Raw genomic sequence first — 14,830 nt, forward strand, 5'->3', positions numbered from 1 at the left:
CGCTTGTGCAATGGACCATTGTATAAGTGGATCTGATGTACAAGATTATGGCCTGAGGGTTTATGGAGGGAAGTACAGCCAAAACTCTTTGATTGAAGCAACAGATAAAATATGTGCATCAAGAGGCAGACAATTCCATCTGCCTGGAAAGGCTATAGCAAATAACTGGTGACAGGGACATGTCTTTGTTGCCATTCTTCATTGCAATTGATTCCATGATAGTCCACAAATACAAAACTGAGGAGAATGCTAAAAGTGAGAAGATCCATACAGGGAAATTAGTGAAGAAAGACAGAAGGAAGCAAGACTGTACTTCACAAGCAAGAAGCTTAGAATGAATATAGAGAGGGGGTATGGCATAATGGTTAGAATATTACTGCTATTGTTATGTTGCAGAATGACAACTGAAATTATTCATAGCCTGATAGCCCTATTGTTTACTAATGAGCCATTGTCACTATGCCCATTATCTGTAAACCCATCTGGTCATAGTAGTAGTAGTTCAGTCGTTTAGTCGTGTCCGACTCTTCGTGACCCCATGGACCAGAGCACGCCAGGCCCTCCTATCTTCCACTGCCTCCCGGAATTGTGTCAAATTCATGTTGGTTACTTCGATGACACTATCCAACCATCTCGTCCTCGGTCGTCCCCTTCTCCTCTTGCCTTCACACTTTCCCAACATCAAAGTCTTTTCCAAGGAGTCTTCTCTTTTCATGAGATGGCCAAAGTACTGGAGCCTCAGCTTCAGGATCTGTCCTTCCAGTGAGCACTCGGGGTTGATTTCCTTTAGAATTGATAGGTTTGTTCTCTTTGCAGTCCAGGGAACTCTCAAGAGTCTCCTCCAGCACCACAATTCAAAGGCATCAATTCTTCGGCGGTCAGCTCCTACAGCTTTGACAGCCATACAGTTTCACTCAAATAGCTGAGGAAGTGGACTTGACCCAAACTTACATCCAGTAAAGCAGTGTGTCTTTAAGGTGCCACAGTGCTTCTGTCTCTCTCTCTATCTTTTGTTTCTGTTTGTTGTTGTTGTTGTTGTTGTTGTTGTTATTTTGTCTGATATACTTCCACAGACTAACATGGCTACTTCTGCTAAAAGCAGAATATGAAACTAGATTTGGGCTCAGATCCCCATTTGGCCATTAAAGCCACTACAAGATCTTTGCCCTGTCCCTTTCTCATCTTGACCTATCTCACAGTTATTAGTGAGGGTAAACTGGAGAGGAGGCCAACCATGTCCTTGCACTTGTTGGAGAAAAAGTAGGACATAAATGTAAAATAAACAAACAATCAGTCAGTAGAAAGAAGAATAAACCAGTGATACAAGATTCTTGTGCACATAACTAACTGTACTGTTAGCACCCTGACCAACTTCTGAAATGGAGAAAAAAATCAGCTCACTGTATGCGGGATTGTACCTAAATAACACTCCCTCCAAAAGCCTTTCACAATGGCACACAAAATGCTTCTTCCTTGTCATTTCTCACATTGTTTGAGAAATCTGAACATTCAAACAGAGCCCCCCACCCCACCTTCACTCCGTGATTTCATTGTCTGGAGAAATCATTTCCTGGTTCGCACTGAGAAACTATTTTTAAATGTCCCCAGGGTAGAAGTGAGAGCTACTAACAGAAAACACTGGAAAAAGCTGAGATGCTAATATAAAAGTGCGACTCAGCACCAGTTAGTCTCCCACTCTCCCCAAAATATCAAGAGATAGCAGAAAAGAAACATTCCTGCTCAAAGTACAATGTTATTTAATGGGAAACTTTTAAAAAACAACAATGTTATTTGTAAAGCAAATGGAGTTTGTTGTCCTACATGCAAGATGGAGGAGGCAGCAGCTAATAATGAGTAGCTTTAGATGAAACTACAATGTAGTTCTCTCTCATTCTCCAGACAGTGAGATGACTGTCCCCTGTATTCTTACAACAAACAGCCACACCTGTTTTGTAGCATTACTGTAGTATTGTCCGGTAGTATTAGACCTCCATTGCAGATAGAGTGGGCTAGAGTTGAGAGTGCAACAACTATGCCATATTTTTATCCTTACATAGGCTGAGAACAATAGGTAGACAACAACCCTGCAGGGTGAGTCACTGCGATAGCATGATTAATGGTTGGGTTGCTGGGCTAACAGAATGAGAGCCACCAGACCTTACAGCAGCCTTGCAATGCATTCCATTATCAACACTGTAGATCAGAGGTGAGAGCTGAGTCTGATCACAATTCCTGAGCCCAAATCTCTCATCAATCTGAGGTGGCAAAAAATAACATATTGAGCATTCAGTCACACACAGAACCCTCAGGTTACATTGATTTACATGCATACTGGCTGTGCTCATGGTTGCTCAAAAATGATGATTCCTGTCTTTGATGCTGACTTTTGTGTTTCCAAGCTTCTTGTGTCACTCACAGACTCGGGTAATCCATAAATGCCACTGATTTGCTGCAAAATTTTGTTGCAGGCAATCCCTTGCTGCTATTAGTTATTTTTACTGTTAAAGCAAATCAGTAATGCCAGGAGTGTCTTGAGTACACTCCTGTACTGCAGTGAGTCCCGGATCCTTTGTGCACAGCAGGAGAGGAAGTTGAACACATTCCATATGCATTGTCTCCAATGCATTTTCAGTATCACCTGGCAGGACAAAGTTGCAAACAGAGTAGTCCTAGAACGAGCTGGAATTTTTAGCAGGTATACATTATTGAAACAGTGATGTCTACGTTAGCTTGGGCATGTCGTGAGGATGGCTGATGGTCGGATTCTAAAAGATCTCCTGTATGGAGAATTAGTGCAGGGAAAGCACCCTAGAGAGAGCCCACAGCTGTGATACAAGGATATTTGCAAGTGGGATCTGAAGGCCTTAGGAATGGACCTCAACAGATGGGAAACCTTGACATCTGAGCAATCAGTCTGGAGGCAGGTGGTACAGCACAGTCTCTCCCAATTTGAAGAGGCACTTGTTCATCAGGCTGAGGCAAAGAGGCAGTCCTGACACCAGCAAAATCAGGGAGCCGGACAGGGGACAGATTGTATTTCTCTTCAGTGTGGAAGGGATTGTCACTCTTGAATTGGCCTTCTCAGCTACACTAGACACTGTTCCAAGACCTCTATTCAGAACATGTTACCATAGTTTTTCGAGACTGAAGGATGCGTAGACAATGCCAGGGTGTGAAATAGTGACTCATGTGGAACTTCTGTGCTCCTCCTTAACATAGAGGTAATGCATATACTTTTGCACACCAAAGATCCCAGTTTCAATCCCCGATAATTCCAAGTATAATTAGAAAGATTTCTGCCTAAAATCATGGAGAGCTCCTACAGTCCTTGTCAGGGGTACTGGCCTCAATGGACCAATGTCCTGGCTTAGTAAAAGGCAGCTTCCTATATTCCTCATAAAATCCAGTCCTGCCTTCCTTAAATTCCAGGCCTCCATGGTTTCAATAAGTTCCCCAAATCCTGATAATAAGACTGTGGGAAACTCCTGCCTAAAGGTTGTAGCTGCATTCTGTTTCAGTGACGTGCATACACTCCTGGCAGGATGTGGCAGTTGCCAGCAGCTGGGGCAACCCCTTTTTCTGACCTTTCGCTTAGAGGTAGAGCACAAGATCAAAGGGTTATTTTAGCCAATCTTGGTTATGATTAGGTAACTGCCCTGTTTTCCTGAAAATAAGACCTAGCCTGAAAATAGTATGATTTTTCAGGATGCTTGTAATATAAGCCCTACCCCCAAAATAAGCCCAAGTTAAGTGAAAACATGCCCTCCACCATTGTGCAACAACCAGATGATGACATGTCTATATTTGAATAAATATAGATGATTGTATATGAAAAAAATAAAACATCCCCTGAAAATAAGCCCTAATGCTTTTTTTTTTTTGGAGCAAAAAATATAAGACCCTGTCCTATTTTCAGGGAAACATGGTAATATCCTATATGTTTCTCTCATAACATACTATGTAATAATGCTAAGTCAATAAAAAGAGCCCTCAGGGCATTGCCAGTAAGCTCCGCTGGCTTGGACATTCGCTGTCAACTTCTTTGTTCTCTCTCTAAGGCAGTGGTGTCCAACCTTGGCCCTCCAGATGTTCTTGGACTTCAACTCCCAGAAATCCTGGCCAGCAGAGGTGCTGGTGAAGGCTTCTGAGAACTGTAGTCTAAGAACATCTGGAGGGCCAAGGTTGGACACCACTGCTCTAAGGCATAGGTCGGGGAACAGGGATAAATTATCCCAAATGGGGTAAAAGTGAAAGTCCTAGGGGGTAATGAGCAGACCGCTACCCCATCCCCCACCCCACCTCCTGCAGCCAAATCTCAAATTGTAAGCCACCTCTCCCTGTTACTTCCTTGGTTGCGGCAGGGCACGTGTAAATCCGTTCTTTCAGAGATCAGAGATAAGCCTGCTTGATTGGTTACAGCTGTGGAATAGCCCCGGGCAGTCAATCAATCTGGGGCTTGTGAATGACTGCTTCCGCTGGAGACTGCAAGCAAACAGGAGGAGGGAAAGGTTCCAGTTAATGAGGGAAGGAAGGTGTGAGAGACCAATGGCTTCATCAAGCTTGTTTAAATGTATGTATAAAGTGGATGGATGGATGGATGGATGGATGGAGGGAGGGAGGGAGGGAGGGAGGGAGGGAGGGAGGGAGGGAGGGTGGGTCGATGTGTGTGTGTATGAGAGATAGATAGAGAGACTGACTCAAAACTATGAAAAAAGGAACAGGCAAGCGAAACAGCAGGCTTGAATTAAGGTGGGAAAAAAGGGTGGCTTTTTAAGATGCTGTCTAGGTTTGTCATTTCTTTCCTCCCAAGAAGCAGGCTTCTTTGAATTTTGTGGCTGCTGTCACCATCTGCAGTGATCATTGAGCCCAAGAAAGTAAAATCTGTCACAGCCTCCATATCTTCCCCTTCTATTTACCAGGAGGTGATTGGGCCAGTGGCCATGATCTTAGTTTTTTTTATGTTGAGCTTCAGACCATTTTTTGCACTCTTCTTTTTCATCCTCATTAAGAGGTTCTTTAATTCCTCCTCACTTTCTGCCATGCTTTTGCGTACTCAATGAAGCAGAAGTAAATGTTTTTTTCTGGAACTCTCTGGCTTTCTCCATAATACAGTGAATGTTAGCAATTTGGTCTCTAGTTCCTCTGCCCCTTCGAAATCCAGCTTGCACTCTGGGAGTTCTTGGTCCACATACTGCTGAAGCCTGCCTTGGAGGATTTTGAGCATAACCTTGCTAGCATGTGAAATGAGTGCAATTGTCCAGTAGCTGGAGCATTCTTTGGCACTTCCCTTCTTTACGATTGGGATGTAGACTGATCTTTTCAATTCCTCTGGCCACTGCTGAGTTTTCCATTGATGATGATAAAAAATAGCACACTGGTCCTTTGATATTGGGCTGTGGCACCAGGGTTGGTGACATGACCTTTAACCTGGTTTGTTCCTTTTAGCACACCACACACAGAATGATTAAAGTGGTAAGAAAAGCCCCCGCCCCCAAATCTCTGTGTTGGTTGTCTCTAACAAGCATGCCATTGCTAGCACCACTCTGGCAGCCACTGATGATGATTAAATCCTCTGCGAGCTAGCAAAAATTTAATGCAACTTGCTAGGTACGTTGGACACCTTATTACGTCCTATACCACCCCATGGCTAGAGTGCAATGTGTTCCAGCAAAAATAGTGCAAATCTTTATTAAATTTGGTGCATTTTGCTAGTTTGGTACATAGCCCAGCACCCTTTGATACTGATGTTATATCCTGCTAGTTCGGTATATAGCCTGTGTAGATTCAATAATATTTTGAATTCCAATAATGTATGATTTCCTTCCTTTCAAATCAAGGGGGTAATGTTGGCGTATATAAAAAAAATTTTTTGGGGGGGTGGTAAAAGGTAAAAAAGTTCCCTGACCCATGCTCTAAGTCAATTAGCCTTCCTTTTGTTCCGTGATCACCCACATAAGACAAACTGTGTTGGGGTGTGAGGGAATACTAGGATTGTTAGTCGTATTAAAAACCAAAGATCCAACTTGCAAAGAAACTTGCCATCACCAGGGATCAAATTTTATCAACCTGTTTTCTGACCCTTGGAGCAAATATATAGGAAACAGGGAGTGAATAAATCTGTGGGCTGTGGTAGCTGCTAGCCGGTCCCTTCTGTTTAATGAAATAGCAGCCAAGCTTGGAAGAAACACCTATATATAATCCATTGACTTCCTGTCTGTCTGCAGATGCTGACAAGCTGTAAATCATTTAGTCCCCACTGGGGCCTGACTCTACACCTGCAGCCAAACCTTACTCATCAGATGTAGCTCTCTGGCTCTCCTGAAGAATGCAGTTTCCCTTCTTTCTTGCAGCCTCCCATAAACTAATCTCACAGCATTTTTCTTACTTCAGTAGAGGCGGACTTAAATGGTTTTCCCTTCCATGTCCAGTCCAGCTATAATCCTTCACAAGTTAAGCAAACAGAATCAAACTGCTCAAACTTCTTTTGCTCAGTTCTATTCTGTCCCTAGAAAGAGACTTGGGATTTTCAACTGCCGTGCAAAATCTCACATGGTGGGCTCAGTCAGTTTTCTATGGCTTATACTGGCTGACTATTTCAATATAATTGTATATATTATCTTGCATGCCCAGAGAACTTGGGAAAAGGAACAGCAGGCGGTGATGTACTTTCTAAGAGGTTTGCAAGATACATAGAAGCATCAAGACAGGATGAAACCCAGAAGGAAGTGCAAACACAAACCTTCTCCCCTCCTGAGTCTCCTCTGTTGACTCAGGATGGTGGTGTTATGATGAGGTGCTCACAGTCAGTGGCTAGTTCCAACTTCCTACATTTCCTTGACACGTTTGTTCACTCTTTGAGATCCAAGTGTTACAGACTACCAGGAAAAGTGATGGTCCTCACCTCAATGTCACATTTTGACTTCAGCGAAAAGCAGAAGAAACACCACCCAATGCTGCTATGACCACAGGCAAGCAATGCAACCTTGGTGTCTGCTTGAGGCTGTCTTCACAGCTGATGCCTACTTTGTCTCATTTCATCACAAACAATGGGTCCTTACTGGCCTATTCAATACTGTACTTTACATGACCTCCCTCCTTGAGACACAAGTTTCAATTGTAACAGCAACTCCTTGTCCTTTGTGAGTGGACTCTGTCAGACCCAGCAAAAGCTGACATTGAGAAGTTAGTTCATTGCTCCAAACTGTCAAGCTCTTGTTGAATATCTGTTTTGTCATAGATTACAAAAGGTTTCAAAGATTTCCTGCAGAGCAGTTACACCCCATCTCACACAGTATCTTCCTCCATACCCACAAAAAGTAAGAAACAAGTACTGTACTACCACTACACTAGTTTTGTTCTGTAGTTTTGGGGAGTTTTAAAATGGAAGGCTTTTGCATGGCTTCTTTCCCGCTCTAAATTTTATTGTCTATTTTCTTGCTTTAGGTTAGGTTAGTCAGAGATCTAATGGAAGGAATTTTACTTGCATACGTGATTGGTCTCAGCAAGGCAAGAAGGGGAGAATGCCTCTCTCATATCAGTAATTTTTAAAATTTTGCTGTCAGTGAATTATTTCACATCTCCATCAAGGCTCCTCAACACACACACACACACACACACACACACACACACACACACACACACACACACACACACACACACACACACACACACACACACACACACACACACCTACTAATGCAACTGCCTTTTATACACTTTTGTGTTTCCCCTTACATGGGCATTAGTATGTAACAGAAAAGACGTCAACATAAACCCTCCACTAGGGTTCCACATTATGTGGAGAACTTGCATAAACAGAAGGGACTCTTTGCTTTCGAGATCTGCCCTGAACACAACGAAGGCAATGAGAACAGTGACAAAGAATGGTGGGACTGGAGTACTTCTCTCGCTCTCTTTTTTGCATGCTGCTCTAAGTAACTTTTGGAATTCTTGAAGAAGGCTACCATCTCAGATGTTATTTTGGAATGGACAAAAGAAAGACCAATTTTTAGGAGGCCAGACAGACTATTACTGGTCTATATCTAAAGATATTGAAGAGTAAAAAAGTATTACTACTATTTATTTACTCGAATGATTCAATTATCTGAATCAAATTAATACTCAGAAAACAAGACATCAGTTGTTGATATAAGTATTTCAATGTGCACCGATAAAATAATCTGATGCAGAAAGGCTACATTAATATTACATTACTTTCATATTGCTTTTCCTTAAGTCAGACTCCATCAAGGATGTCTCAACTGTTTTTGTTTGAACAATTGTCCACAATATACTCTCATATAGCCACGGCTGGGCCTTTGCCTTAACCTTAGCTAGTGTAAATGTAAGCTCAAAAATGCCCTGTACCAGTTATTCTCTCAAGAGCCACTGGTTATTACGGGTGCAAATATTGTTCTGTTCTCTAAATATTTTCTCCTACCTTGCAGCAATCCTTCCAAGTTCGAGCAAACACAGGCACACTTCTCTGGGCTGCTTGTGGAGGACTGCAAAGCAAAACAGAGACAGAAAGTATTTACCGAAAAGATATTTCACGCATCTGAATGGTGTACCAATCCTAGCTGGTTGTGTCCTCATCCTCAACACTTCAGTCTTGAACTTGTAACATATGACCAAGTAAAGGTTGGTAACAAAATTTATTTTTCAAAAAAAAATTGATTAATTGGACTGCAAGATTCTGTAAGACTATTTTAATAATAATATAATAGCAATAATAATCTTTTAAATACAAGTTCATGTAAAAAAGATAGATAAATCCCATTTCAGAAGTATTTGCTCCACTTTTCAGCAAAGGCAGGAACAGATCAAAACTGATACGTGCAGACATAAATTAAACCAAGAGTGGGAAATCTGTGGCTCTGTAAATGTTGCTGGACTACAACTTCCATCATTCCTGAACACTAATCATGTAATCTAATTCTGAAAGGAACTAGAATCCAGAAATACACAGAAAGTTACAGATTCACTATCCTTGATGTAAAGCAACCCATCCTATTTTTCACAGAACAGCTGTTTCTTCCAATGCAAATTTATGTAGATTCTTGATATATTTTAAAACAGGTTAGAACTATATTAGTAATTGTGACAGACTGAAATAAAATATAGAGAACATTCCCAAGTTAATTCCCAGGTTAACTAGAAGGTTCAAATTTAAAATTCAATTTTAAACTTTGAATTTTGAATTCTCTGTAGATATTCACTTATGTCACCAAGGTTTCATCCTGTAAAGTCATTCATTCATTCATTCATTCATTCATTCATTCATTCATTCATTCATTCATTCCCAAGTGAACAACAGGTGCTGGAGACATATTGCCGGAAGAAACGGATAGAGTTTATAATTGGGAAGGCAGTTAATAGGAGTAATACCCAATCTTTTTAAAAAGAGCCATACTGTTATATGCTGTGTGTGAAAGTTCAAAGACATATAACTAGTCCCTGTTAGAAACACACTGCCAAACAGAGTACAGTGGACCCTTGACTTACAGACGGCTTGACTTACAGACTTTTTGAGTTACAGACTTCTCTGGCCGCAAATTTTAGATTTGACTTGCAGACTGAGATTTGACTTACAGACCAGAAAAAAACCAAAATGGAACAAAAACGGCCTGTTAAGGGATTAATCGGTTTTCAATGCACTGTAGCTCAATGGAGACTTGACCTACAGACTTTTTGACCTGCAGCCACCGTTCAAATACGGATTAATTCTGTAAGTCAAGGGTCCACTGTACTGCCTGGACCGTATTTTCCCTGCCTTCCCTGAACCTTTCTTGACCTAAGAAAAAAAAAGAAACAAAATATCCCCCTCTAGTGGTTGAAGGAGGAATAGCAGCTTCCCATTAATTTCTATGGACGGAAAAGAGCAGATACGGATCAAATGGTTTTCAATGCATTCCTATGGGAAATGCAGATTTGACCTGAGAACTTTTTGACTTGAGAACTGCCTTCCAATACGGATTAAGTTCTCAAGTCAAGACCCCACTGTATAGGCACTCAGCTTTGAGAGCAACTGGTCTATTTCAAGTAAGTCACACTCTTCTTCCAAAACAACAGGACTATAACCAAATTATCATTTCATTTAAAGTGTACTCAGGCTCATGCTGGAGCATTAATATCATGGACACATGAAAAGAACTGATATCGTGATGACCTAAAAGTCCAGTAGAGGCCTGGACATGGATTGTGAGATTGAGGAGACACTGGCTCTGTAGGAGACACATAATCTGGTACTGATACCCTGAGCCAACAAAACCTGAGACTTCTCAGTCAATGAGGTCCATGAACACCTGTTCACCTCCTAGGCCTGGATGCAGCACTAAGATGTCACATTCTCTGCCAGGAGATCTACAATCCTGGGAGTTTATGCACCAACACCAGGAGCATAAGAAGCAAGAATTCCTGGAGGAGCAATGAAATGCCGGGTGTCAGAAAAGGGTCTGTGTCTTTCAGGCTTTCTTCTTGGTAGGAAGGCTAGGGAAAGTGTGAACGGAGTAGTCCTGGGCCAGAAGTATAAGAAGCTTATTCAGTTCATCACCAGCCATTAATGAGCAGGAAATTATCTATGGTACTGGCAGCCTCCTGGCTGTCTTGCTGACTCTCACGACAACCATGAATGTAATTAGTGGATTTGCCCCAACATCATGAGCCCTATCCCTTGCAGTTCTGGGTCGGTCTCTAAAGAGCTCTTAATGAGCCTGTCACTGACAGCTTCACAGGTGCACCATCAAGGGAAGGCTAGAATGTGGTCTTTGTGCCTCTTGCAAATTGAATCCCCCTTCAACATGAGTTGAAATGAGTATCTCAATATTCTTAAAGGTCAGTTTAGAGAAATCGGTTCTGAAACGTCTCATGGGATATTTAGACACATTGCATTCATTTTTGAAATGATGCAGGGTTTCAGCAGATGATAGAATGTGAAATGATAGCAAGACAATATGAACAAGTGGAAGTTTCTGCCAGAGTTTTGCTCCTCTGATGAAAATTAATGTGCTTCCGTGTGTCAGGTTCACAGTATTCGATCCAGAAATATCTCATGCATTTCATGATAAACAATGTCAGACAGTGCAATCAGGTAGAATATGACAGACAACACGAGCATTAACCCATCAATCTCTAGTGATATGGTAAGAGTACAGTGATGCATTTAAAAGAAAAACCACAAGCATTCCTGAAGACTACAGCTGCTTTGCATGTATATTTTTGAATAAGTGGATGGATCTGTTTGCTACAGTGTGCGCTGCACACAATAATAGAATTATTTTGCAGAAACAAAATTACTAGTTTCATAATATCAAAATCATCATGATGCTATATTAGCTCCTTGGCACAACAGGCAACAGAAGTGTAATTTTAAAATAAATGGACATACGACAGTAGCCAAAGTTTCTCAACTTGCTGGATACCATCCCGTAGAAAGCTACCCCCACCTCAGCACACTTGTTAGAGTACTTTTAGACTAGAAAAAATATGTGCCTAAAAACAGTAGCAATATTAGTGTTTCATCTGGATGAAAAAAATTTATAAGCCTTGGTGTGGGGGCCAGGAGCCACAAACAGAGGTCCATACTTGTGTGCATGCACTCCCCCACTTAAATCACATCCCTGGACATATGCGCCCCTCAGCGTGCTTCATTGTCAGACAGTCTCCCATCACTGGTTGCAATCTTGTCCTTGCATACTGAAAAGTGAGCAAAAGGGATAGAGTTCTGCAGAGAGGAGTTGAGGACCACCTGTACCTCCAGGGCTGCAGGTTTTGCAACCCTGTTTTATACTAGTATATCCCAATGTGATTTTTGGCACATTTCTTCTTCTTCATCATCATCATCATCATCATCATCATCATCATCATCATCATCATCATCATCATCATCATCATCATATTCTAATTCATTCATGGAGACTTATTTCCATGAGGCTTATTAAATGTGTGTGCTGAATTAATCAAGAAGGAGTGATCCTTAATGATATGTTTAAAGGTGTCATAAACATTGTTGATCCTCTGAATAGCATTTTTAGGGTGTTCAGGTTGCACCATGGATGCCAGCTCTGTATGTGTAGAACTCCTGGAGAGCAGCAGAAGCACTTACAGGGCTGGACACAGCACACAGCAGGCCTGCCTTCCTTTCTGCCTCTTTTCAATGCTATCCTGCTGCCTGCTCTCCAGATTAAGTACCGTGAACATATATAAAAACATCTGAAAAGTCCAGGGGACTGCACCTGTACTTTGTCAGGCAACATTAGCTATATATTTTAGTTGTGTTGCTTCTATCTGATTATGGTGCATCTGCAACAAAGGTTGACTGCTATAGATACAGAATATACACTACCATGAATAGTTCTTTGCTCTGTACTAGAGATATGCATGCTTCAGTTTGGTCACAGTATCTCCAAAAGGGCACATGGTGGATCAGGCAAAGATTTGTGTCTGATCCACCCTGTACTCCTTTTGGAGATTCCCTGACTTAATCCTTGCTTGGTCCTTGCCTGTATTCGTGCACTTCTAGTTCTCTGTGGGGGAAAAAAAACATTCCTGTGAATGAGGACATTGAAACAATCATAAACAGAATGATGCATGCAGGACAGAAGGGCTTCTGGCCAGACCAGCAGCAGTCTTCAGAGCTGGATGTTCTGTTTTTTTTATTATTATTATTATTATTATTATTATTATTATTATTATTATTATTATTATTATTATTATTATTATTATTATTATTATTATTATTATTATTATTATTATTATCATCATCATCATCATCATCATCATCATCATCATCATCAACCTCTGATTTATTCCAGTTTTCAGGAGCTAACTCCATTCTCACCAGAGAGCAAAGCAGCTTCCTAAGGCAGCAACAGGAAAGGATGTAAGGGACTGTAAAGGGGCAATGAGCAAAGCCCTCTTGATTCCTTCATAAAAAAAACAAATGCAGGAAGCCTGCTCTTCTTTATTTTCCATGAATCTAAAATTGGGGGTGCTATAAATCACAGTAAAGAGTTTAATCTGTGATTTTGCAGCAGGAAAGGTGAGTGAGTTTCATATACTTGTCTTTTCTGTTCCACACTTCCAGTTACAACATGTGAATGCTGGATTTATCATGCTGAAGCAATAGCGAATGCCCCTTCACACTGTCAAGGTTTGGATTTTTATATGTATAGGGTGCTAAAATAATTGAAGGGACTGAAAAAATGCAACCCTGAATACGTATATACATTGTGCTTTAAAAATAAGATTTAAAGAGCAACGTAATAAAAATCACCACAAAAGAGTCAGAGGCATTGCAAGGAAAACAAGGTCAATGTAAAATAGCATTGACCTGCAAAGAATCTCTTTCATAAGTGAACTAATAGCTGTGTGTGTGTGTGTGTGTGTGTAAACAAATGCTAAGGAAATACAAAACAACTTAAAAAAAACTCCTAGAGACCTAAAATGTGAATAGAGCAATTTGGTACCTGACCAACTTTATTCACTAGCACTTTAAGTTCATGCCATTTTGCCTACCCAGTAAATTACTAAAGGTCAGTTAGCTATCCCCACAGGGCAAAACAAAAGCAACTATCAGTCATAATAGCAATTTGTCAGTTTCATAATTAATAGGAGTTATAATTTGCCACCCTGGTTAAAAACAACAGAGATTTCCATTAGATCAGTAAAATTCAGCCACTTACAGTTAAAGGGAAATAAAGGAAGGCAAGATATATACAGACATGACGCCACATGCCACACACACCAGATACCAACAACACAGATGCTGGGCACCAGACATCAAAGAGCAGAAACATGTAGCAGCACAGCTTGCAGCAGCACCTCAGAGCAGACAAGGATAACTCAGATTTTCCTCCCTAGATTCAAATTGGTCTGGCTGGGTGAGCACTTAGAATATTTTTCATTTGTGTTTAGTAATATGCTTAAAGGCTAAAGATTTCTCAGAACTATAATGTTTTTTACTTTTTAATAATGTATTTTAGAGATTTTTTTTATTTTTATTTTTTGCTTTTTGAATGGTTGCTTTTTGGGCTAATAAACATTTTTAAATGTCATTTAGGTCTTTGGCACCTGGCAGAACACCTTCTTCCAGTGAGAACTACCCATCCTACTTGTTTGTCCCAGGCTGGATATCTGAGATTGCTGACCCCAAGAAAGGCCCAGAGGGAGAAAACTAGGAACCAGGACTTCTCAGCAGTAGTTCCCCAACTCTGGAATCAAATTCTTCCAGATATTCACTTGGCCCCTTCACTGGCCATTTTTAAGAAGCTTTTAAAAACTTGGCTGTTTCGACAGGCATTTTATTCTGGTTCTGGCAGCCCATCTAGGAGAAGGAAAACTCCGATTTCAAACCTCCACTGCCTTGTGGCTATATCCACCAATGGAAAAGGCTTCAGGAGTTAACCTAGAGGCAAAATCCGGAGCTGGAGTCCTGAAGGCAGTTAGTTTCGTTCTGCCAACTCCTGCGACGTTGCTGGAACCAGTCGTATTGGCTCTTGCCTTTCCATTGGACCATTTCAGCAATGTGGAGAGGGGGGATCTGCTGCTTGGGTAACAGCCTATCCTCCATATTACCTTACCCGGGCTTCATGCTCTGGAGAGGACACTCCTCGATTCAGAGCATGTACCATAGTCTCTCGAGACTGAAGGATGCCTATGTATGTAATGGAACCTGGTGAAACTATTAGACAGTAAGATCATAATACCACCATTTTAAATGCTTAAATGTTGTATTTTTTATGTTTTATTATTTGCATTTGGTTTTGCATTAGTATTGATGTTTTGATTAGTGGGTGTGGTTAGATGATTTCTGTATTGCTTTATTTTATGC

General features: G+C 41.0%; 1 protein-coding gene and 1 long non-coding RNA gene across 4 annotated transcripts in view; one reads left to right on the forward strand and one right to left on the reverse strand.

Moving 5' to 3' along the window:
* The window catches only part of GAS2 (growth arrest specific 2), a 144,549-nt gene that overhangs the window by 44,467 nt on the left and 85,252 nt on the right, over nt 1–14,830 (reverse strand). For all 3 annotated transcript variants that reach the window (XM_072985875.2, XM_072985877.2, XM_072985876.2), the window contains one exon: nt 8,441–8,504. In XM_072985875.2, the coding sequence (XP_072841976.1) occupies nt 8,441–8,504 (64 nt within the window). The remainder of the gene's footprint in view (nt 1–8,440; nt 8,505–14,830) is intronic.
* On the forward strand, nt 1,015–14,307 carry LOC140703125 (uncharacterized). The gene is made up of 3 exons (XR_012082462.2): nt 1,015–8,640; nt 13,085–13,150; nt 14,060–14,307. It is a non-coding gene; the product is annotated as an uncharacterized LOC140703125 (long non-coding RNA).

This window comes from Pogona vitticeps, chromosome 1, assembly GCF_051106095.1.
Source record: "Pogona vitticeps strain Pit_001003342236 chromosome 1, PviZW2.1, whole genome shotgun sequence".
NCBI classification, from domain to species: Eukaryota; Metazoa; Chordata; class Lepidosauria; order Squamata; family Agamidae; genus Pogona; species Pogona vitticeps.